General features: G+C 31.7%; 1 protein-coding gene across 5 annotated transcripts in view; it reads right to left on the bottom strand.

The window, feature by feature from the left end:
• The window catches only part of LOC143072710 (furin-like protease kpc-1), a 56,120-nt gene that overhangs the window by 6,553 nt on the left and 26,189 nt on the right, over positions 1-23,378 (bottom strand). For 4 of the 5 annotated variants that reach the window (XM_076247795.1, XM_076247794.1, XM_076247797.1 and 1 more), the window contains exons 8-20: positions 16,200-16,412; positions 13,984-14,084; positions 13,296-13,399; positions 12,658-12,775; positions 11,518-11,849; positions 10,723-10,844; positions 10,301-10,389; positions 9,205-9,392; positions 8,088-8,231; positions 7,581-7,677; positions 3,141-3,250; positions 1,572-1,672; positions 588-759 (exon numbers count right to left, since the gene is read on the bottom strand). In XM_076247795.1, the coding sequence (XP_076103910.1) occupies positions 588-759; positions 1,572-1,672; positions 3,141-3,250; positions 7,581-7,677; positions 8,088-8,231; positions 9,205-9,392; positions 10,301-10,389; positions 10,723-10,844; positions 11,518-11,849; positions 12,658-12,775; positions 13,296-13,399; positions 13,984-14,084; positions 16,200-16,412 (1,891 nt within the window). Of the gene's footprint in view, positions 1-587; positions 760-1,571; positions 1,673-3,140; positions 3,251-5,470; positions 5,956-7,580; positions 7,678-8,087; positions 8,232-9,204; positions 9,393-10,300; positions 10,390-10,722; positions 10,845-11,517; positions 11,850-12,657; positions 12,776-13,295; positions 13,400-13,983; positions 14,085-16,199; positions 16,413-23,378 lie in introns of those variants that run through there. The other variant, XM_076247798.1, reaches the window with a different exon arrangement.

Below are 23,378 nucleotides of genomic sequence, written 5' to 3'. Positions count from 1 at the left end.
TGATATTAAGAAGCTGATAAATAAGATATAACATCAGTGACTATTTGACAGAGACAAATACAACAGAGGAAGTTGGCATGATAGCTATAGATTATACCTTGTCACCAAGCTTGATATGATATTTCACCATCCTAGACAGTAAATTAATTCAAATTCTTTTTATATGCAAGCCTGGCAATTTCTTTTATAGCAAGCCTTGCAAAGTCTATTAAGTATTTAAATTTTAACTGACTAGAGTAATGTATCGCAAATATAAAAGTGATTTGTTTCTCTAATGATATTAAGGCAAATCTAACATACAAGTTATCTGTTTTAATTATTATTTTAAGACGGCATTGTCAAAATGGCCACCTTCTAATGTGACCTCAAAATAGCAAATTAGAGAAAAAGGCTTAAACTGAAGAGCCGAAAATAAAATAAGTAACTTGATAAAAACCAACTGTACTGTAAAGTATGAATCAACTAAAACTTAGAGAAACAAATTCCTTTTTTAGGCCTAATTCACAAAAAGTTTCCTTTTCAGAATAGAAACAGGACACTAGCTAGCTTTTGAATAAAAATCTGATAGCAGATGAACTTATGTTTACCTTTTTTAATATCACAGTTACAACATGAGCCAGAGGGTTGCTTCCCTGGCTCACAGCATGGTAAACATGCATGTAGATAAGAACTGAAAGCCCTTGGAGATTTACATGACGTACATCCCTGAGATCCACTACGTTCACATGTCTCACAGGAATAGTGACACTTGGAACATTCCTGAAAGCAAAAATTATATATTATAGAATTTCAAAATGATAACATTGACTTTAAGATGTCTTTTTTTTATTTGTTTTATCCAGTAGCTGTCTTTGGACATCCAACATCTGAAACTATTTATATTGGTTTCTTTGACCTGACATCTTTCGGCAGTAACAAACATCATTCAAAGCTGATGTTTAGTAGTTGTTTTAGTTGATGTGGGTCATAAGTGTTTCATATTTTAATATAGATTGAACCGTTGGTTTTCCTGTTTGAATGGTTTTAAACTAGTAGTTTTTGGGGCCCTTTATAGCTTGCTGTTCGGTGTGAGCCAAGGCCTTGACCTATAATGGTTTACTTTTATAAATTGTTACTTGGATGGAGAGCTGTCTTATTGGCACTCGTACCATATCTTCTTTTAAGGAATGACTGGAATATTTTTTCAGTCTATGAAGAAATAAGATAAAATATTTGGTGCACACTGAATAACGCGCATTTAAAACCGTAGAAAACCTTAAAAAAACGTTGATGACGTCACGGTCACATGACTAAATTATGTCTATGGTCTGATAACAAAATAACGTCAGCCAATCAGAAGACATGTTACATCCAAAATTAAATTATATATCTATAGACAGTTTTTTATCTTCCTTTGAATGGTTTTACACTAGTCATCTTCATTGGCACTCATACCACATCCTCTAATATCTATCTCCTGTTTTTTTTTTTATTTATATCATTGGGTATGTGTGTAAGAAGCAAAGCAGTATGATTACATACCATTAATGTTAAGAGTTAAATAAAACAATTATAATAATAACTGAACATACCATTAACGTAAAATCAAAATAAAATTCTTCGTCACATTGTTTATTTTTGACACAACCTTCTAGAGTCCTAGAAAATCCATTTTCACAAGTTTTACAATCATCTGAAACATAGAAGAAAGTTAATATATTTTAGCTATGATACTGTGCATTTTTCATGGACCATAATCTTACACATATGCATGCTATTCATGCCATAAGAATAATCAATTTATACGATGAACAACAATACTTAAATGTTTCAACTTATACACATTTTTTTACAAATAAAACAAGGAACAATTAAACCTACTATATATAAATTTGTAGAAACAATGCAGGGCCGTAACTAGGGTTCAAATTCAGGGGAGGCAGGGGTTTGGGGGCCGCCGATTGAGCCCCCTTTGCGACTCCGCCGATTTTTTTTTCTCTCAGTCATTGGCTAAAAATTACCCGTTTCCCTTCGATTTCCTTACTTTAAGAAACATCAGTATTGCTTGAACCTGGAAGTAACTTTTATGCAAAAACAAGCTGAGATTGCTGTTTTCGGGGTGAGCCAAGGCAAGCTCTGTCTTGAAGGCTGTACTTTGACCTATAATTGTTAACATTAAATACATTGTGACCGTGGATTTTTTTCTCAAATGATATGGCTAAAATTACCCGTTTTCCTTCGATTTCCTTACTTTAAGAAAGATCAGTTTTGCTGGATCCTTGGAGCAATTTTCATGCAAACAATTATTATCTGTATTTTCTGTATTTAAAGATATTTTTTTTAGAAACTTGTAAGTTCAAAAAACATGTTAAGCAAGATTATAAAACGCAAGATATTTTTTTTTATCGAGGATCTTGAATTTCAATATTGTTGAAAGCTGAACAGACATGTATATAACTACAACCAGGGACTTTCTATACTAGTCTAGTATATACTTAGTATAGAAAGTCCCTGCTACAACGAATGGGAGTGTTTACCTACTAAGGCATTGACCATAATGTTTTCTTACGATCGGGAAACTTAAAAAAACGATCCAACAGCTGATTCAGCCGACCACCGGTAACGAATTTCCGATATCTTAAAAGATTCACAATACAAAAGGAACATCCTCTGCTTAAATAATCGAGCCCCCAAATAGATGTGAATAGTTAAGTTTTTAAAATTATCGAAAGCAAAGTTTCATATGTGTTCTCATACGAATACTGACCCCCTCAATACTGAATAACAGACGGACGGCCACCGTGACGAAAAAAAAAATAAAACAAATACTGAAAAGGTTTACTTTGGATCAAAAATCCGAAAAATGACAGACGTATCACGTATCATGATAACTTTGTTAAAACTGTTAACTTGTGTTGTTTATAATATAAATTCAAGTTCTTCGTGTACATATTGTCAATATTTTATTTTTTACTTCAAAAAAAAATTTGGTGTAGAAAATTCAGGGGAGGCAACTGCCTCCCCTGCCTCATAAGTAGTTACGGCCCTGCAATGACTTACATGATATACTTTAGGCAAATAAAAATTTGCCTCTTTATCAAATTTTAACATATATATATATATTAAATATATATATATATATATATATATATATAACACACCTGGTTGACACTTTCTACATTCTCTTTTAAACTGATTATCTGATGTTGTCACAATATACTGTAGGTAACCAGATAGACAGGACTCCAGACATTTATTGTTGTACATAATCCTGAAAAAAATATATTCTACTGAAAGTTCTTTATGAAATGTAAAAATTTAAGATGATGATCTTAAGTGAATTGAGTGTGCTGGAACAGTACAGTACAGAAATGAGTAAAGAAAAGATATTGAAATTTTTATCTTTGATATCTTTAGACATTGACTGTTGCCATTTTTTGTTGTTCTTCTTAATGTAAATCTTGATAATCACCACTTGACTCTCTGGGCAAGTCTGTTAATGAATACTATCTGCTTGCCTTACTGTGGAAGTCTGTTTTAAAGATAACAAATATTGTCCCACTAGGCAAGTCTGTTAATGAATCCATGTAAATGTTGATTTTTGGCAAAACTGAGTTGATATTCATATCAATACAAATCTGAACTTTCGCAAAGAGATTGTGGATTTATTATTATTTGTTGGATAACATGTTCAAGGAAGTAGAAATGTACTAAAAACTTTTATGCAGACTTTGGCACAACAATGAAATCAAATATCTACGAAAAAATCAAATTTTCCTTAATCCACGAAAAATTGGTATCAACGAAAATAAACTAATCCACAATACTAGACAGTTATTCTAAGACCTAGTATTTTCAATCTTCACTACAAATGTTATTTACTTACTATACCATTAACAATACAAATGTTTTCCAATTTTTGCGACATTTTAATGTGTTTGACCTTGACCTATTCAAACAGGAGACAGTACATCAGTGGTTGTCATTTGTTGCTGTATATCAAATTCGTTTTTGCTTATTGTTTTGTATATAAATAAGGATTTTAGTTTTCTCTTGTTTGAATTTTTTTTACATTTGTTATTTCAGGGCCTTTCAAAACTTACTATGCAGTATTAGTTTTGATGTGTTGAAGGTAATAGTGACCTATTATATATAGTATATTTCTTAACTTCTAGATCAATTGATCTAATTGGCAATCATAATACCACATAAGACATCTGAGAAAAGCCTAATCAATTTGAATTGAGAAAATTTTAAAGTATCAAAATTCAATAGGTGAACTTAAAGGGGCACTAGCTACGATATATATAAAAAAAATAAAGTATGATTTTTTTAGATCAATCATTAATCAAATTGGAATAATGAAATAATAATTTGCTTTTAGCAATCAATTTCCTTTAATTTTGTTGAAATAAGCGATTAAACATAATTTTTGACTGATTCACTTGCAAGTTAAAACGTCATCATCATTCTAACCGGTATTCATGTGAACTTCAAGTTAACCCCTAGCTAGAGATTGACAACCCATGCATTGTACGTGTACTGGTTATTTAAAGAAAAAGAATGTCAACAATGAAAGTGAAACTACGGTAAATCATTTGATTACTAATTCGATGCACATAAAATAATTCTTATATGGTTAAAAACAATGAGAAACATCTATTTTTAATCTATAAAATAAAATCAAACAGACCTATAAAAATGCAATTGCACGTGTTGGTTTAATCTATTTGTATCTTTATTTTTGTTTACATCGCTTATATGGTCATCTGAGGTCAAATCGATAGTTAATTAGATGGCGTCTGGACTAAAAATACACACGAAACGAACCTATATATTATCTACCCAATGCTCTGTAAACTGTTTATTTTAGACTTTTGATAGTTTGGATAAATGTTTTACATTGTTATAAACCAAATATGAGAATTTGAGTCAAATCGGTTACAATGATTTTGACAGCTAGTGCCCCTTTAAGACAATGTCAGATTTATAAAAAAAAATGTCAGATTTTTTGTTATATTCCCACAACCTTCAACTCTTAACGTTAAATGTCAGATATGTCAAAAACCAAGAGAACAAGAGAAAGAAAACATGATTTGTTGTTAGCTATATACATGATAGTGATGAAACATGTGTTGCAGAGGCATAAAACAGGAATGTGTCAATAGTACACGGATGCCCCACTAGCACTATCATTTTCTATGTTCAGTGGATCATGAAATTGGGGTCAAAACTATAATTTGGCATTAAAATTAAAAAGATCATATAGTGGGGAATATGTGTACTAAGTTTAAAGTTGATTGGACTTCAACTTCATCAAAAACTACCGTGACCAAAAACTTTAACCTGAAGCCAACGGACGCATGGACGGACGAATGAACGGAGACACACCCAGTAAACATAATGCCCCTCTACTATTGTAGGTGGGGCATAAAAATTGTAACAACTGATTTAAAATCCTTGGGATAATATGTACAAAACTATAATAGAAAGCCAAACAGAAAGATGAACAGAAGATGAAAATTTATATGCTATAATATGGCCAGGTACTGATAGTATACAAATAGCATAGATGCAACAGAATTTGGGAAAACAAACTATTTTTTTCTTGTATCAATATTAGAAGGCAATAAAATGACACATTATGTATATATATATATTTTTTATATTTCATCAAGATTTAGCAAATATTGCAAATCATCTGTCTCGTTCAATCATGGAGGTTTATAACCGGGTGGCAGACCAATGGATTCCAATAACTCATGGCGTAATTTCCATTCCTCTAGTTGCATAATCTTTATATTGATATTATGGTATTCTACTAGAAGTTCCATGTAGGGATCTTGGGTCAGGTTTTCAGCTGTCATTGCGGCATTCTCATCACTCTCCGCCGACTCCTCAGATGAATCCAGCTTCATCTCTGAAGATTCGTCAGAGTTTTCCGATTCAGAGGAATTATCCCTTTCTTCTACAGGACTGAAAAAGAAAATGAAAAATATTTTATAATAAATTCTTTTTTTTAACGAGAACTTGATATACCCTTCAAAATATAATCATAGAATAGAAATTTTGCCTAGGTTTTAATAAAAATAGATTTATATAATATTTTCATTCTGATTTACTCAGATAAGCTTTAAAAGATTATTAAATTGTTTTTTGTGCTATGTTATGTTAAAGTTTAGATTGATTCATGCCTTTAAGTTCATGCTATAACAGACACATTTCAATATTATAGACAAATGTCAATCAATCAATCAAATTAAAGACATGCAGATCACATTCCTTTGAAAAAAACTTATGTCTACAAACATGACATATAAATTAAAATTCAAAGTTTGTTACATAATGTCTAAAAATAATAATTTAGTAATTAGTTTTTACATTTAAAATTACCTTAATATGCATCAAAGTTATTGTAGACTTGTTTTATTAAATATTTTCACCTTAACAAGAATAACATACACAATATTGTTTTTAAAACAGATAGAACAGAATGCTGGTCAAATCATTAAAATTTCACAAATAAACTCCCTTAATTCCTGAGTGTTCATTCTAACAAAATATTGCTTATGAAAGTTTTATCCTTAATTTTCTCCTTTTCAAGTCCCTAAATAAATTATGCATGAATTAGTTTAGATTTAATTTATTCTATCCATCATTTCATCAGTGTATATGTTCATCAACAAATGTTGTGAGCCAAATTCTTAAACACTGAGCTGTGTTATGGAAAAAAAATTCAGACGTAAATAATTTTGAACAGATGCTGCACTATTTTTTCATGCAAACAGAAAATTATTCTTATTTTAGGATAAAGCATCTTAAAGTTACTTGTAAAGTAAAATAATGGGTACTCTTGACATGAAAGTTTTCTTGTTATAGTTGAATTTCAAACTTGTATTTGTTTTGTTTCAATGCCAAAATTGCCAATTTGTGCATGTTTTTGTTCTTTTTTTTAATCTTACAAAAACATATTAACTGTAAATTCAGAAAGTTTTGCAATGCTTTTTAAATTTGGAAAGCATAATTTGTACACAGCTCTAAATTTGCAATAAATTAAACTAGCATATGTGTTGATTTTTCAGCAAACAAAATAATAAATGCACACAACTATTTCAGAATTAACAATAATTCTAATCATGCATTCAGTAACACAGATATCAAACATAACTTACCTAGTTCATCTGTTCCTTCTTTGATACAAAACGGATCACGAGACATCATGCGTGGATAAATATGACATTACTCTCTGTGCTCTGAGATTTGAGTATAGAGTGAACATAAATACTTTATGTAGGATTGACAAATTGTTAGTAAATTCACAATACTGTACATCCTTATACTTATTTTACACTTATTTTCACCTTTTCTTAAAACTTGAATTAATGATTTAAACCTTATAATAATCCAACTTTTTCTTACGTCAGAAAATGTAAAGGTTCCTTAATATTTCTTGACAGATATTGTCATCACTTTAGCAAGATCCTGAATATTTTTGAAAAGAAATTTCACAGTATCAAAATTTGTATTTTCTTCATATTACCAAATACTATTCTATAATTTTCAATTAAAAGGGGAATAACTCTGTAAGGTAGCTAGTTTACCATTTGTGCTGACATTCAGTACAGAAATCACCACTGGTACACTCCACACATCCAGGTAGACATTTGTGACAATGATTGTTAGAATCTTTATATTCTCCTGTTAACAATGAAAATATATGCAATTCTAAGATGTTACAAAACAATAATCCACTAATTAATGTTTTATATATAGTTAATTGTGCTTTTCCTTAAACAGCAAAGTGAGCACTTCATATTATAAATGATTGATTGTTGGTTGCTTAACGTACAGTGCTTCATATTATAAATGTTCTCTTCACAGTGCATTAAAATATTTGCAAAAATGAGGGAAAATTATCCTTTTTCTTCTTCTTCAAATTACAAGCTAATGTTGATGTTATATAGTTTTTTTTTTTGTTTTTTTTTAAATCTGTCTTTCATTATTCTTTTTAGACTGGCATAAATTCTTTTACAAGTTTATTTTTACAATGGTAAATGTTTTACATTATTATTGATGTGAGACATTGACAAATTATTTTGTTAACAAACCTGAATTACAGATAACTTTTGGCATTTTACATGTGTTGTTATTAAGTATCATTCCTACAGGACATCTGGTACACATGTCCTCAGTTACAATACATGTGGCACATGTGCTGCTACACTTCTTACATACAGCAACAGAGGGGTTGTCTAAAATCATAAAATAGAACAAATTAAATATAGAATTTCTTTGTATAATTTTAAATTCTGGATTATAAATCAATGGAAATTGCACAGCCTTTACACCAATTTACTGTAAATTAAAAAAAATAAGATTTATCACAATTAGAACTCACATCAGATATCCTGTACAATTATCTGTATGAAGCTTTTTCCTGAAATCACAAAAAATGAATCTAACTAAATTGTTTAATTTTCAAAGTTTGCAATAATTTCTGTATTTACAGAACTAAAACTATGTACAATAAAACAAAGGTAATACTGCACTACCATAAAGAGATTGCTGCAAGTTTTGTTAATCTAACATCCATTTTCGAAGTGAAAAATATGGATTTAAGTTAGGCCCTAACATTTGTTTGGAATTTTAAACCAAATGAAAGTCATCAACTTTTTTTTATTTTTTGGCCCAAAGTTTTGGGGAAATTTGTTGTCATCTACATCTTCAAAGGCTTTTTTGATCATGAATTTTACATGATATCTGTCCGTCCCTCTTCAGGTTTAAGTTTTTGGTCAAGGTAGTCTTTGATGAAGTTGAAGTTGAAGTTGAAATTCTTGTTTATCCTACATTGAATTGATGTACTCCTTTACTATCTGAGAAAAGTGTGACAGAAAATTTCAAGGTCATTCAACAAACTGAAATTTTTTGTTCAGTGGTACCTGTGTGAAAGAAATAACTTATCACTATTTTGCGTATTTCTCTTTTGATCATTTTGTTTGATAATTTTTCATATCTCGCATGAGATAGAAACTTATTGCTATAAACCAAGGGTGCATGTGCCATTGTCAATGTGAACATCAACAACATCTGGTTTTTACAACTCCAGGATGTTTCTCTGCCACATCTCATCTCAAAGCTATGATGTTTCACCCTCCAATAAGATTTTATCTGAGAAACTACCTCTATGATGAATAATCATGACCTTTTCAGGGTTAAAGGCTTTACCTCTAAAGTAACCTTCTGGACAAGATGTGAGACATCTGTTTTCTCCCTCAATCATTAAGTAGCCATCTTTACACTTCTCACACAATTCTTTATCAAATACAGTAGAACAAGATTCACAGTTAGCATCACATTGTAAACACACTGATTGGAATTCTCTGGTTCCTGTTGGACAGGTCAACAGACAAGTTCTGTTAAAAGCAGAAATGATTAAATAATGAGGCTAAAGAAATGAATTATAATCTACAGTAATGAGAAATAACTATTGGCATTTTTTATCCTTTTCTGTATATCTTTTTCTTTTTGCACAATTAGTACCCAAAGAAAAACACAGTTAATATAAAGTCTTTAGAACCAAAATCATATATATTTTCTGAAATTGAAATGCCCAAAAATTGAAAAATCCTGTTTGAATAAGATGTATTCCAAAGGATGCAGATTATATCACAATTTTGTATTTTATCTCTATCGTCAACATATGGCTATAGTTGTTTTAATTGTGATGAGAATTCCAGTACCCTGTATACAGATATTGACATTCATCATTTCAATGCAACGTTTGTAACGTTCATTTTGATTGGATAGCGTCACTAATTTTCATGGCATCAATTGACTCACCAATAGTGAGGCCATACAGACTATGGAAGGTACGCGCAAGCCGAGACGATATATGACAGATTTTAAATGCATGTTTCAATGTTGTCTTCTGTCATCTTCATTAATTTGTCGCCAGTAAACTTAATTTGTGACCATGAAATCACCAATTGATGCCGTCAGAGCTTAAAATACAATATGGTTAACTCCTTAGTATAAATGCTCTCTTCACATGAAGTAAATTTTGAGAAAAATGATGAATCTATCATCATGAATTGATGGATGAAGGAAGAAATGACTGACTCACCAATAGTGAGGCCATACAGACCATATACCCCTAAAAAAAACCCAACTCATGTTTATTCATGTTAAATGCCACTCATGTCAGTTAGCCTTTAGTATTTTTGGAGGCAGCAAGGGACCCTTGTGAACACGACCAAATTTTGCAATTGGCAATTCTTGTCAATTAAGATTGAATATAAATACTATATTGTTATATACATACCCACTACTCTCTAACTTGACATGTTTACAGGCTAGGCAATCTTCTGGTCCAGTTCCTGTGCAAGACCCAAGGCACTCTTCATGACAATTCTGTGCAAAGTATTTAAAAGTATTAGTTCACAATTAAACTGATGACTAATAAAAGAACCATAAACCTTAGATAGTAATGGACAATTTTCAATCATACATGAAATAATTATGGTTGTCAATTATCGACTCATATTAATATTGATCCTTATTTAATATCACAAATGTTCAAGTTATTTTAAATGCAAATTATTTAAAATGAAACAGATCTCAATGAGAAATGTAGATTTACTTATAGTAGTCCAATCAGATGGTATCAGTAACAGTAATTGTTCAATGGACTCTTTTATCACCATATGAATATGTTTGCATTACACAGTACTGGTGTGTACTTACTTTAGGAGGTATAGTTGACATGACTGGTGTGGTAGGAGGAGTTGATCTGCCTACATCTGACTTCAAATTAATAGGATTAGATTTAGTGCCATGTAAAACCAATGACCATGATGTTAAAGTTCCTGAAAAATAATTGCAAAATAACATACTAAGTAATCTCCCTTTTTAGTTGCATAACTTCAACACTATTCAATCATATTATCTATATTGTTACACATTCTACATTGCACATCCACCACATAGTTCAGTATATAACTAAGAGTCAGATCACTATATGGATTCACTTTGAGATTGGAGAAGGAAAATTGTTATTTTTTATGTCAGCATTGAATAAATTTCACTTCAAGATTGTATTTTAATCCCTGAAATACTGTCTGTCAGTCTTTGAGCATTTAAGTCGATTTGAAAGACGGTACATACTTGCATGAATAACAAGAATGTGTCCCCAGTACACAGATTCCCCACTCGCACTATCATTTTCTATGTTCAGTGGACCATGAAATTGGGGGTCAGAACTCTAATTTGGCATTAAAATTAGAAAGATCATATCAGAAGGAACATGCATACAGTGTACTAAGTTTCAGGTTAATTGGACTTCAACTTCACCAAAAACTACCTCGACCAAAAACTTTAACCTAAAGCAGGACAGACCAACGGACAAACAGACGCACACACCCACAGACCAGAAAACATAATGCCCCTCTACTATCGTAGGTGGGGCATAAAAATTTCATCTTATACTCAATTTTTTTTATGTTACTATTGTTTAGCCTTACTTAAACCCTTGTTACATACCTTTAAGCAGTGGAGAATTAGCTTCCCAGGCTGAATTTGAACGATGATCATCAATTTCTAATTTCCAGGTTCCTGATGGATTTTCCTCCCAGAACTGAACAGATAAGAATGCCCAGTCTCTGAACCCTCCCTTCATAATATCATTTGGTCTTTGAGGTAGAATTGTTGATTTAGTTCCACTAGGAGAGGTTATGTGAATGACTGCATTACCACGGCGATGAAAGTTCAAGGTTATCTTGACCTGTACATGTTCCAGGTAGTTGACCTCATTACTGGATCCCTTACAACCATCAGTAGTTATGGAATCTTCATAATGTGCATTTGTTATTTGTCTGAAAATTACAATGAAATCCAATTATTTTTCCTCATTTACTACTATGGAATTATTTATCAATGTGGATACCATTTTTTTCATGAATTGAGGAAAACTTGTCTTTGAGTGGATATTAAGTTTTGTGGGTTTGCCAAAGTCTGTATATAATCCTTTAATAAGTGTGTACTTTGTGGAATAATTAAATTTTTGATTTATAAAATCCATGATCAATATCCCACTAATAGCAATAATAAATCCAAAAAATTCTGAGCTCATTTTTTCTGACCTGCTCTGTTATGGTAACCAACAAATAGATAAGAAAATATAAACTTGATTTTATATTTTACAAAGATTATTCTATGCTTTTTTGTCTTCTTTATCATACAAGTTTTTAGTCAAAGACATATTATTTATGATAAATGGCATGAAACTGTACACTTCAGAAACTTCAGCGATAGAAATATATATTGATTTCTCCCTATCATTGAACATTAAATCAATATCTCCTTAATATAATTATCACATTAATCATCAAACACTTAAAAACAAAGAATGAGCTTTTAATAGGAATATTTTTCCTATAATTATTTACAACAAGAAAAAGTAATCAAATACTAGAATTTGAGACAGTTGTTTCTATCTAGCAATTGCTGTTAATTGAAAGAAATGATATGCATTTTTTTCATTTTCAAAATGAATTTTCCAATGACATGAAAATCCAACTTTAATCTTTAAAAGGAAAAACAGGGTCAGGTCATTCTAGTAAAGAAACTTACTGCACAAAGTATGAAATACCTTGTAGTCAATTTTGACAAGTATGAACTTACACATTTATTTTTGGAGAATTCATTGTACAGATATGTTTCTCTGGTACATTTGTCCATCGTAAGGCGTAATCTACCATACCAGTGGCATTCATCAATCCATAACCATATTTCAAACTGACTGAAAGTATAAATAAAAGTAAAGCTATGAAGTAAGAACTGCAAAGGTAATCAGTTATTTGTTTAGTTTTTGTGTTTCATACTGTTTTGTTATCGCATAAGATCCTTCAAACATTAATGTTATAGGAATGTCAAACATATTTTACTTCAGGACGGAACTGTTTTACTTTCAAAGTCGTATTCTAGTGATATCTATAAAGTATGGATTTTTCTAAGACTCTAACCATATTTGATTTCATTAACAAATGCTATATGAACTTCCATACACATGTTTCTAAATTGTTTCTTTTGTGATTTTGACTTATTCTAACACTTCTGAAGCGTTCTACAATCATCAACAAGCATTTCAACTTCAATTTGATTATGGAAAACAGGTTTTCTATGTAAATACCACTGATACACACGATATACAATTACCAGAGTTTCATTGAATGTTTTCCAACAATTATAAAAAGTTGTTTTACAGGAATTTTACGGGGTTTACTTAGCATTTAAGTTTTATTCAAAACTACAAATTTTACCTTTTCTATTTTTAGCATTAACAAGCCAATCTCCATCTTGGAATGGTTCTGTAATTGAGGTCAGTAAGGTTATATACTGTACATCTCTCCATGTCAGACCAGGACTGAAATAGTCATCATACATAATGGTTTACATAAATTTCTTAAAATGTGTGGACTTATTTTATTCCCTTATGGAGTCTATCATACTTTTAATGAAAAGAACTTTACATATTTCTTTAAATAAATAGTCCCTTTCAGGCCAGTTGTACCCATTTAGATTTTTTTTGTCTTTTTTTATAAACTATCTTATATCAATTTCTAAAGATTTATTTATTATAAAATGTAATTAAGTTTCTACAATACAATTACATTAAGTTTCAATAAAGTAACAGTTACAGCTAACTGCATGGTACCTAAAGAAATATTTTTCTTCATCAGGTAATTTTGAAAATAAAATAATGCATGCATTTTATTGTACAAAAATGTACATTAATTAAGCCGTTAGTTTTCTCTTTTGAATTGTTTTACACTTTAAAAGCTAACTATGCTGTATGGGCTTTGCTCATAGTTGAAGGCCATACTGTGACCTATAGATTTTAATTTCTGTGTCATTTGGTCTCTTATATGAGAGTTTTCAATCATACCACATCTCCTTTTTTCATATAGCTCCATGGTTAAAACTAATATATCCAATATCTTCACTTACTTTGCTTCTAACATTAAAGCAACAAGTCCGGCTGCTAGTGGTGCCGAAGCTGAAGTACCAGTATGTGTACTAGTACATCTCTTCCTTAAATCTGTAGTCACCTACAAAACAAATTTATATTTGTCATAGAAATTGCATGAACTATTTTAGGTTCTTTCTATTAATCTAGGATTACCAAAAAAAATATTCTTACATTAATCAAATAAAGTATTCATTTGAAAATATTATGTCATTCCATAAAACAATTTGTTTGTAAATTTCCAATAATTCAGCTGACAAATTAAGAAATGTTTTCAAATACACTGACAAATTTATTGATCATTTAGTAAGCTATAAAATTCAAATTGTTGTTCCATTTTACCTTGCATTGGGTTATTCTTTTTTGAGGCATGTATTTAGAGTAAAATATTTCAGAAGAAAAATGTTTTGTATACTTTAAAACATATATTGGCTAGTCTATGAAATTGAAAAAAGTCTGTGAAATTACCAAGAGAATTGCATATGTGACACAACAAAGAGTATGCTAATTGTTTGCCCTAACTGAAAACTGATGCTAGGATATCATAAAACATGATCATAATTGACAAAATTCTGTGAAATTACCAAGAGAATTTTATGTGTGATACAACAAATAGTATGCTTATTGTTTGCCCCAACTGAAAACTGATGCTAAGGATATCATAAAACATGATCATAATTGACAAAACTCTGTGAAATTACCAAGAGAATTTTATGTGTGATACAACAAATAGTATGCTTATTGTTTGCCCTAACTGAAAACTGATGCTAAGGATATCATAAAACATGATCATAATTGACAAAACTCTGTGAAATTACCAAGAGAATTTCATATGTGACACAACAAAGAGTATGCTAATTGTTTGCCCTAACTGAAAACTGATGCTAAGGATATCATAAAACATGATCATAATTGACAAAACTCTGTGAAATTACCAAGAGAATTTTATGTGTGATACAACAAATAGTATGCTTATTGTTTGCCCCAACTGAAAACTGATGCTAAGGATATCATAAAACATGATCATAATTGACAAAACTCTGTGAAATTACCAAGAGAATTTTATGTGTGATACAACAAATAGTATGCTAATTGTTTGCCCTAACTGAAAACAGTAAGCTATAGTTAGCATTAAACACAATCATTCTATTTCTAGCAATCATAAAACCCTGACCAGACAGTAACAACCAATTGTCTTTTGTTTTACAGACTGATAAAGTTTAGATATACAGTCGACTCTCGTTATGTCGAAGTCAGCCGGACCAGAGAAATATTTCGAGATACACGTAGTTCGACTCAAACGAACACCGGAAGTTCGACAATCTAAGGGACACAACTCTTGCTTAGTTTGGTAAAGCTAAAATAAATCCGGGTGAATATGGCAAGGGGATCGATATTCTAGTACCAGATCGATGTATTTGTATGTCACAGTCTTTTATTATTATAATGACATTATATGTACTTATTCAATTGTTTCAATTAAAAAAAATCCTATGGCTTTTCCAAGAGAGTAATTTCCAATCGATAGTTTCGTTATTCAAGTCGGTTATAGCTGACAAAATTGTTAATTCTCGGATACAAGAGATTTAAGAAAATTTTGATTTCTATTCATTTTGTTTTATCTCACTCTTTCTTTTCAAAAGAAAATATCACAAGATTAAAGACGCCGTTTGAGTAGTTTTTAGGTGATCATCAACGGAAGCCATAATCCTCACTTTATACACACCCAAGCTCATTAGTGTAAATCACAAATTAATTGTTTTGTAAACATTTTAAATACTTTTTCATGAACATTAGCAATGTATCACTAATTATTTATCAAAATTCTATAAAAGATAATCTTAGGTAAACACTCATGGAAATAGCATGTCATAAATCAATACAGTGGTCAGTGACCGGAAATTTAATTACACGTGTATTGTCAGATTAACTCTTCAATCCATTTAAATCCCGGAGGTCATGTTTTGACACATGTGTATTAGTTCGAGATAAAAAATGAATTTTGAATGCTTTGTTTACCTTGGGACAGTAAATTTAGTTCGACTCAACCGAAATTTCGACTCATCCAATTTCGACTCATCAGGAGTCGAATTACATACTTTTGTATGGAATAAAGTTCGGGACCACGTGAAAACTTCGACTCATCCGAAATTTCGAGTCAACCGAGTTCGAGACATCGAGAGTTAACTGTACTTACAATTTGTCTCTCATGGTATGCTCCACTACTGTAAGTTGTAGCTAATGTAGAAGCACACTCCTCCAGGTACCAGGGGCGTGTTCCATGTTCTGAGGTACTACTGATTGACAGTGTGAAGATACTGTTGGTATACCCGTCACAGTTACAACTGTCCATGGCACTGCCACCATTACCAGATGCCCATACAAATATAGACCCTTTACCACCACGGCCCTGAAAAATAGATTGTGGATTATAATTACCGGTACAGTGAGTACAGATTCCTTGTTGTGGTTGACCAATACCCACAATCCCACTTATATTGGTATCCCGCAAATAATACTAAATCCATAATGTGGAACAAGAGAGGTCTGTAACTTAAAATTGTGTTTTCTTATCAATCCAACTTCACTACTTCAATGAAAAGAGAGACAAATGATACTAAAAGGTCATTCAAACTCATATTACAAAACTAGATGTGTCAAAGTGACATGAATGGCCCCTTCTCAAAAATTTGAAAAATCTGCAATTCTAATAACACATGTGGACACAAACATGATGGTAGTCTCACATATCAAAATTCAGCTCAAAATCTGGAGGCGTAAAGAAAACTAGAGGCTCTAAAGAGCCTGTGTGGCTCACCTTGGTCAGTCAGGGGCATTACCTAAACAAGTAACAATTAAAATTACCTATACAAGTAATGTTGAAAACGAGGCTAATTTAAATATAACTTATATAAGTTATTTTTCTGAATATTATTTTTATAGGTGTCCAATAATACAGATTTTACTAACTTTAAATAATTTTCGCAGTCATCTGGCTATTTTTCCCTTGATATATAAAAACTAATTCTTCCGAAACACTAATTAAGTTTCTGACGCACTTATCTTTCATACCAACGCTTCTGGGTCAAAGATTGGTCTCTTGTGACTTTTAAATTATCATTTTCCTCTAAAATCTCAAAGGGAGACTGATATAAATAGATAGATACTTGTGAATTAATTACGACCTGAAGTTATTTATAATTTTTAACCCAAATCAATTACATATGTGCCTTAGATAAGTGTAATTGCTAATTTTTTTCAAAAATGTATAAAATAACTTATTCAAGTAATATTTTTGTCATTATTTTTTAAAGTAACCCTTTATCTATAACGAACTTGGCCAAGTAGTTTCAGTGGAAAATGTTTGTAAAAATTTACAAATTTTATGAAAATTTTTAAAAATTGACTATAAAGGACAATAACTCCTTACGGGGTCAATTGACCATTTCAGTCATGTTGACTTATTTGTAAATCTTACTTTTCTGAACATTATTGCTGTTTACAGGTTATCTCTACAGGGCTTTCCATTGAAGCCGGTAGCCGGCGGAAATCCGCCACTTACGGTGACTTCAAGTGCCGGCTACTTCACTGACAAGAATATAAATTCAAAAAGAAAAAAATATCTTTTTCAAATGTTTACAGGCAGCCGAGAGACGTATTGTCGCAAAGTCGCGGTCACGATAAACAAGGATGAAAAGTCAGTGTTTACCTTGTGCTAAATATAGTTCACATGAATTCAGGTCACTGATTGGTTGTCTATTTAAAGTCAGAATGCATCGTTTCTTTTCAAAGATAACAAGAGAGACGTTCCGGTGGTCTTTGAACGATAACAATAGAGACGTTCCGATAGTCATTAACTCGTTGGTTTTTTTTTTGGGCTTTTGAAACGTGAAGACAATCAGATAGAATGACAATCTTATGTTATGGAATATTATTAGTCAAATTAAAGAAAGTGTAGTAGATCATATTGTTCAGAATCTGGAAAACAGTATCTTTTGAAGTTCATTTTTCAAAGCCCACTTGGTGTTCAGAGAATCAAGGTCAAAAACGAAAGAAGAATATTGTCGACTCGACCTCAAATGAATAACATTTCCTAATGATTTATGTATCCTACTTATTGAACAGTTTACAAAAAAAAAGAGAAAATCAGAGGATATGTCAATTTTCTGTCAATGCTTGAGAAATAATTATGATTTAAATACGCGTAACTGTCTTAAGAGAGAAAAGGGGGGTCATTTGTTTACAAATGCACGTAGTTATGCAAAATAAATCGATCAAGATTTCTAACAAACCGGATGATTATTTAAATAAAACTCCTTTAAAAGTAAATGAATTTTAAGCATAAGGTAATGAAAATAAAAAACTAACATAAAAAAAACCAGGTGCTCCGCAGGGCGCAGCTTTATACGACCGCAGAGGTCGAACCCTGAACAGTTGGGGCAAGTATGGACAAAACATTCAAGCATGATACAGCTCTGAATTTGGATTGTGATCAAATTTTTGACATTACATGGTTTTTTTTTTACACAAAACAAATGCCAAGATTTTACAAATCAATTAAAGATTTCTTCTTCAAACTTTTTAAATCTAAAATTAAATAGTTGACACAGCATAGGTTTCTGACACAGAATGAATGTGGTCTAATGAACTTAAAAGGTTTTTTTTGCCTTTGAGCAAATCACTATGCTGTTGAATATTAATCCTTTCAAAAAAATGTTTGAAGAAATTTTCTTTTTATTTATGAAATCTGAAATGAGAAAAATTTAACCCCCCCCCCCTTTTTTTTCACATCCCCGTTTCCCTTTTTCAAAACTGATATCAATTCAAATTTCTAATGGAGTTTGCAACAATAACTACTCATTTAAATACATCATAAAATATTAAGATGTAAAAAAACTGCTTGTTATCACTGAACGGTAAAGATTATTTAAATTTATCAGTTGGTAGTAAAAAGTGTATATACATTGTATATTGTATATAACAAAGATTTAAGTTGATTCTGGACAAAGAAAGATAACTCCAATTAAAAAAAATTCTTGCTATTGCACAAATAGGATATTTCTTGCTTACTATTCTGGACAAAGAAAGATAACTCTAATTAAAAAAAAATTTGCTATTTCACAATATTGTGCAATTAGATATTTCTTGCCATTGCACAATACTGTGCAATTGAAAAGACTTGCTATTGCACAATACTTAATATAATAATTTTAGATCCTGATTTGGACCAACTTGAAAACTGGGCCCATAATCAAAAATCTAAGTACATGTTTAGATTCAGCATATCAAAGAGGCCCAAGAATTCAATTTTTGTTAAAATCAAACTTAGTTTAATTTTGGACCCTTTGGACTTTAATGTAGAATTTGAAATTTGAAAACAGGACCAAAAATGAAGAATCTACATACACAGTTAGATTTGGCATATCAAAGAACCCCAAGGATTCAATTTTTGATGAAATCAAACAAAGTTTAATTTTGGACCCTTTGGACCTTAATGTAGACCAATTTGAAAACTGGACCAAAAAAACTTCAATAATCAAGAATCTAAGTACATTTTTAGATTCAACATATCAAAGAACCCAACCGATTCATTTTTTGTCAAAATCAAACTAAGTTTAATTTTGGACCCTTTGGACCTTAATGTAGACCAATTTGAAAACGGGACCAAAAGTTGAGAATCTACATATACAGTTAGATTCGGCATATCAAAGAACCCCAATTATTCAATTTTGATGAAATCAAACAAAGTTTAATTTTGGACCCTTTGGGCCCCTTTTTCCTAAACTGTTGGGACCAAAACTCCCAAAATCAATACCAACCTTCCTTTTATGGTCATAAGCCTTATGTTTAAATTTCATAGATTTGTATTTACTTATACTAACATTATAGTGCGAAAACCAAGAAAAATGCTTATTTGGGTCCCTTTTTGGCCCCTAATTCCTAATCTGTTGGGTCCTAAACTCCCAAAATAAATACCAACCTTCCTTTTGTGGTCATAAACATTGTGTTTAAATTTCATAGATTTCCATTTACTTAACCTAAGGTTATTGTGCAAAAACCAAGAAAAATGCTTATTTGGGCCCTTTATTGGCCCCTTATTCCTAAACTATTGAAACCAAAACTCCCAAAATCAATCCCAATCTTTCTTTTGTGGTCATAAACCTTGCGTCAAAATTTCATAGATTTCTATTAACTTAAACTAAAGTTATGGTGCGAAAACCAAGAAAATGCTTATTTGGGCCCTTTTTGGCCCCTTATTCCTAAAATGTTGGGACCAAAACTCCCAAAATCAATACCAACCTTCCTTTTATGGTCATAAACCTTGTGTTAAAATTTCATAGATTTCTATTCACTTTTACTAAAGTTAGAGTGCGAAAACTAAAAGTATTCGGACGCCGGACGACGACGACGACGACGACGCAGACGCCAACGTGATAGCAATATACGACGAAAATTTTTTCAAAATTTGCGGTCGTATAAAAATGAAATTTCTTTCAGTTTTTTTTTTTCTTTCTTTAATTTCATACATAAATAATGGTCATTTGAAAGATGAAATTAGGTGCCAGGAGATTGCGAGAATGCAGGATTTTGCTCTATTTATGCCAGAGCTTCTGGGGGCCTTGAGCGGCCCCCAGACCCCCTGCCGTAAGACACCAAGCTTACAGCTTGGTGGGCGTCCGGCTTTGCCGAACGCATGTTACAGCCGCCTATAATTTTAATTGAGCCTTCTACTTCAATTTCAATGGAAAGCCCTGTCTCTATCTATAATAGTATTCAAGATAATAACCAAAAACAGCAAAATTTCCTTAAAATTACCAATTCAGGGCAGCAACCTACCAACCAGTTGTCCAATTCATCTGAGAATTTTAAAGCAGATATATCTGGACTTGATAAACAATTTCTTCCACTGTCAGATTTGCTCTAAATGCTTTAGTTTTTGAGTTATAAGCCAAAAACTGCATTTTACCCCTATGTTCTATTTTTAGCCATGGCGGCCATCTTGGTTGGTTGGCCGGGTCACCGGACACAATTTTTAAACTAGATACCCTAATTATGATTTTGGCCATATTTGGTTAAATTTGGCCCAGTAGTTTCAGAGGAGATTTTTGTAAAAGATAACTAAGATTTACGAAAAATGGTTAAAAATTGACTATAAAGGGCAATAACTCCTAAAGGGGTCAACTGACCATTTTGGACCTGTTGACTTATATGTAAATCTTACTTTGTTGAACATTTTTTCTGTTTACAGTTTATCTCTATCTATAATTATATTCAAGATAATAACCAAAAACAGCAAAATATTTCTTAAAATTACCAATTCAGGGGCAGCAACCTAACAAAGGGTTGTCCGATTCATCTGAAAATTTCAGGACAGTTAGATCTTGACCTAATAAACAATTTTAATCCTTGTCAGATTTGCTCTAATTGCTTTAGTTTTTGAGTTATAAGCCAAAAACTGCATTTTACCCCTATGTTCTATTTTTAGCCATGACGGCCATCTTGGTTGGTTGGCCGGGTCACTGGACACAATTTTTAAACTAGATACCCTAATTATGATTTTGGCCATATTTGGTTAAATTTGGCCCAGTAGTTTCAGAGGAGATTTTTGACTTATTTGTAAATCTTACTTTGTTGAACATTTTTTCTATTTACAGTTTATCTCTATCTATAATAATATTCAAGATAATAACCAAAAACAGCAAAAAATTTCTTAAAATTACCAATTCAGGGGCAGCAACCTAACAAAGGGTTGTCCGATTCATCTGAAAATTTCAGGACAGTTAGATCTTGACCTAATAAACAATTTTAATCCTTGTCAGATTTGCTCTAATTGCTTTAGTTTTTGAGTTATAAGCCAAAAACTGCATTTTACCCCTATGTTCTATTTTTAGCCATGGCGGCCACCTTGGTTGGTTGGCGGGGTCACCGGACACAATTTTTAAACTAGATACCCTAATAATGATTTTGGCCAAACAGTTTCAGAGGAGAAGATTTTTGTAAAAGTTAACGACGCCGGAAGCAGGACGATGGACGACGGAAGACGCCGGACGCCAAGTGATGAGAAAAGCTCACTTGGCCCTTTGGGCCAGGTGAGCTAAAAAGTCGGTTTAACTGATTTTCAACAACTTTTAAAGTTGTAAACCCTTAATTTTGGCAAAAATTAGAGGAGCGGAACGAAACTTAAACTTGATCTGTAACTCATCATGGTTAGCTCACATACCAAAAATCATCCCAATATCTGAAAGCGTTCAGAAAAAAAGTGTATAACTGGAATTTTCAACAATTTATCAAAGTCCAAAGCCCGTAATTTCAGTAAAAATTAGCAGAGCGTAACAAAAACCTTAACTTGATATATAATTCACATACTAAATACCCGCCCAATATCTGAAGGCGTTTAGAAAAAAACTCCATATAACTGTGATGTTCAACAATTTATGAAAGTCCAAAGCCTGTAATTTCGATAAAAAATAGCGGAGCGGAACAAAACTTAAACTTGATCTGAAACTCATCATGGTCAACTCACATACCAATCAGCCACATATCTGAAGGCGTTTAGATAAAAACTCTGTATAATGGTTTGTTGCGGAATGACGGAATGACAGAATTACGGAATTACGGACAAGGGTAAAACTATATGGCATCGACAACTTCATTGCGGGGCCATAATAAACTGACACCACCGTGTCTTAAAAAGAGAAAGACCAACCGACACACATAGTACACAAAAAACAACATAGAAATGAAAGACTCAGCAACACCAACCCTAACCAAAACCTGAGGGTGATCTCAGGTGTTCTGGAAGGGTAAGCAGATGTTGATTCATGTGTGGCACCCATTGTGGTTCTCTTTTAATGACAAACCTAGTCATAGGTCTAATTAGTAGCAAGTTTTAGATAAAATATAATTGATCCTTGGGATCACTAATACCATCTAAACTATTTCTTTTATGACAACATTTTAGCAGTTCAATTTCCTTACTGGTACAGACTTAATTGAAAACAACAGCTTTCATCTTATTTAACGAATTCTAAATGAAGAAACCAATAAAAAGATCCACAGCCAAACTTAAAGCATAGAATTGATATAAATTTTACCAGATTCTGTATAGTTAATTATATATCTATACAACAGTATATAAATGAACTTAATATCAACTCTTACTTAAAATCTCTCTTGGGAATTGTTAAATTTGAAATAACACTCAAATCCATCAAGAAAATGGGGAGGTGAAGATGGAATGTTGATTCATACAGTTTTATGAGTAGTCTTTTTCCGATGTATTGCAATACAGAATAAAACTCCCATTTTGACTTCTTAACTATTTTGATCAACTGTTAAGCAGATTACATATACAGGAAGTACAAATACACTTTGG

This window comes from Mytilus galloprovincialis, chromosome 4 (genome assembly GCF_965363235.1).
Source record: "Mytilus galloprovincialis chromosome 4, xbMytGall1.hap1.1, whole genome shotgun sequence".
NCBI classification, from domain to species: domain Eukaryota; kingdom Metazoa; phylum Mollusca; class Bivalvia; order Mytilida; family Mytilidae; genus Mytilus; species Mytilus galloprovincialis.
This window is presented reverse-complemented; position numbering and strand designations above follow the sequence as displayed.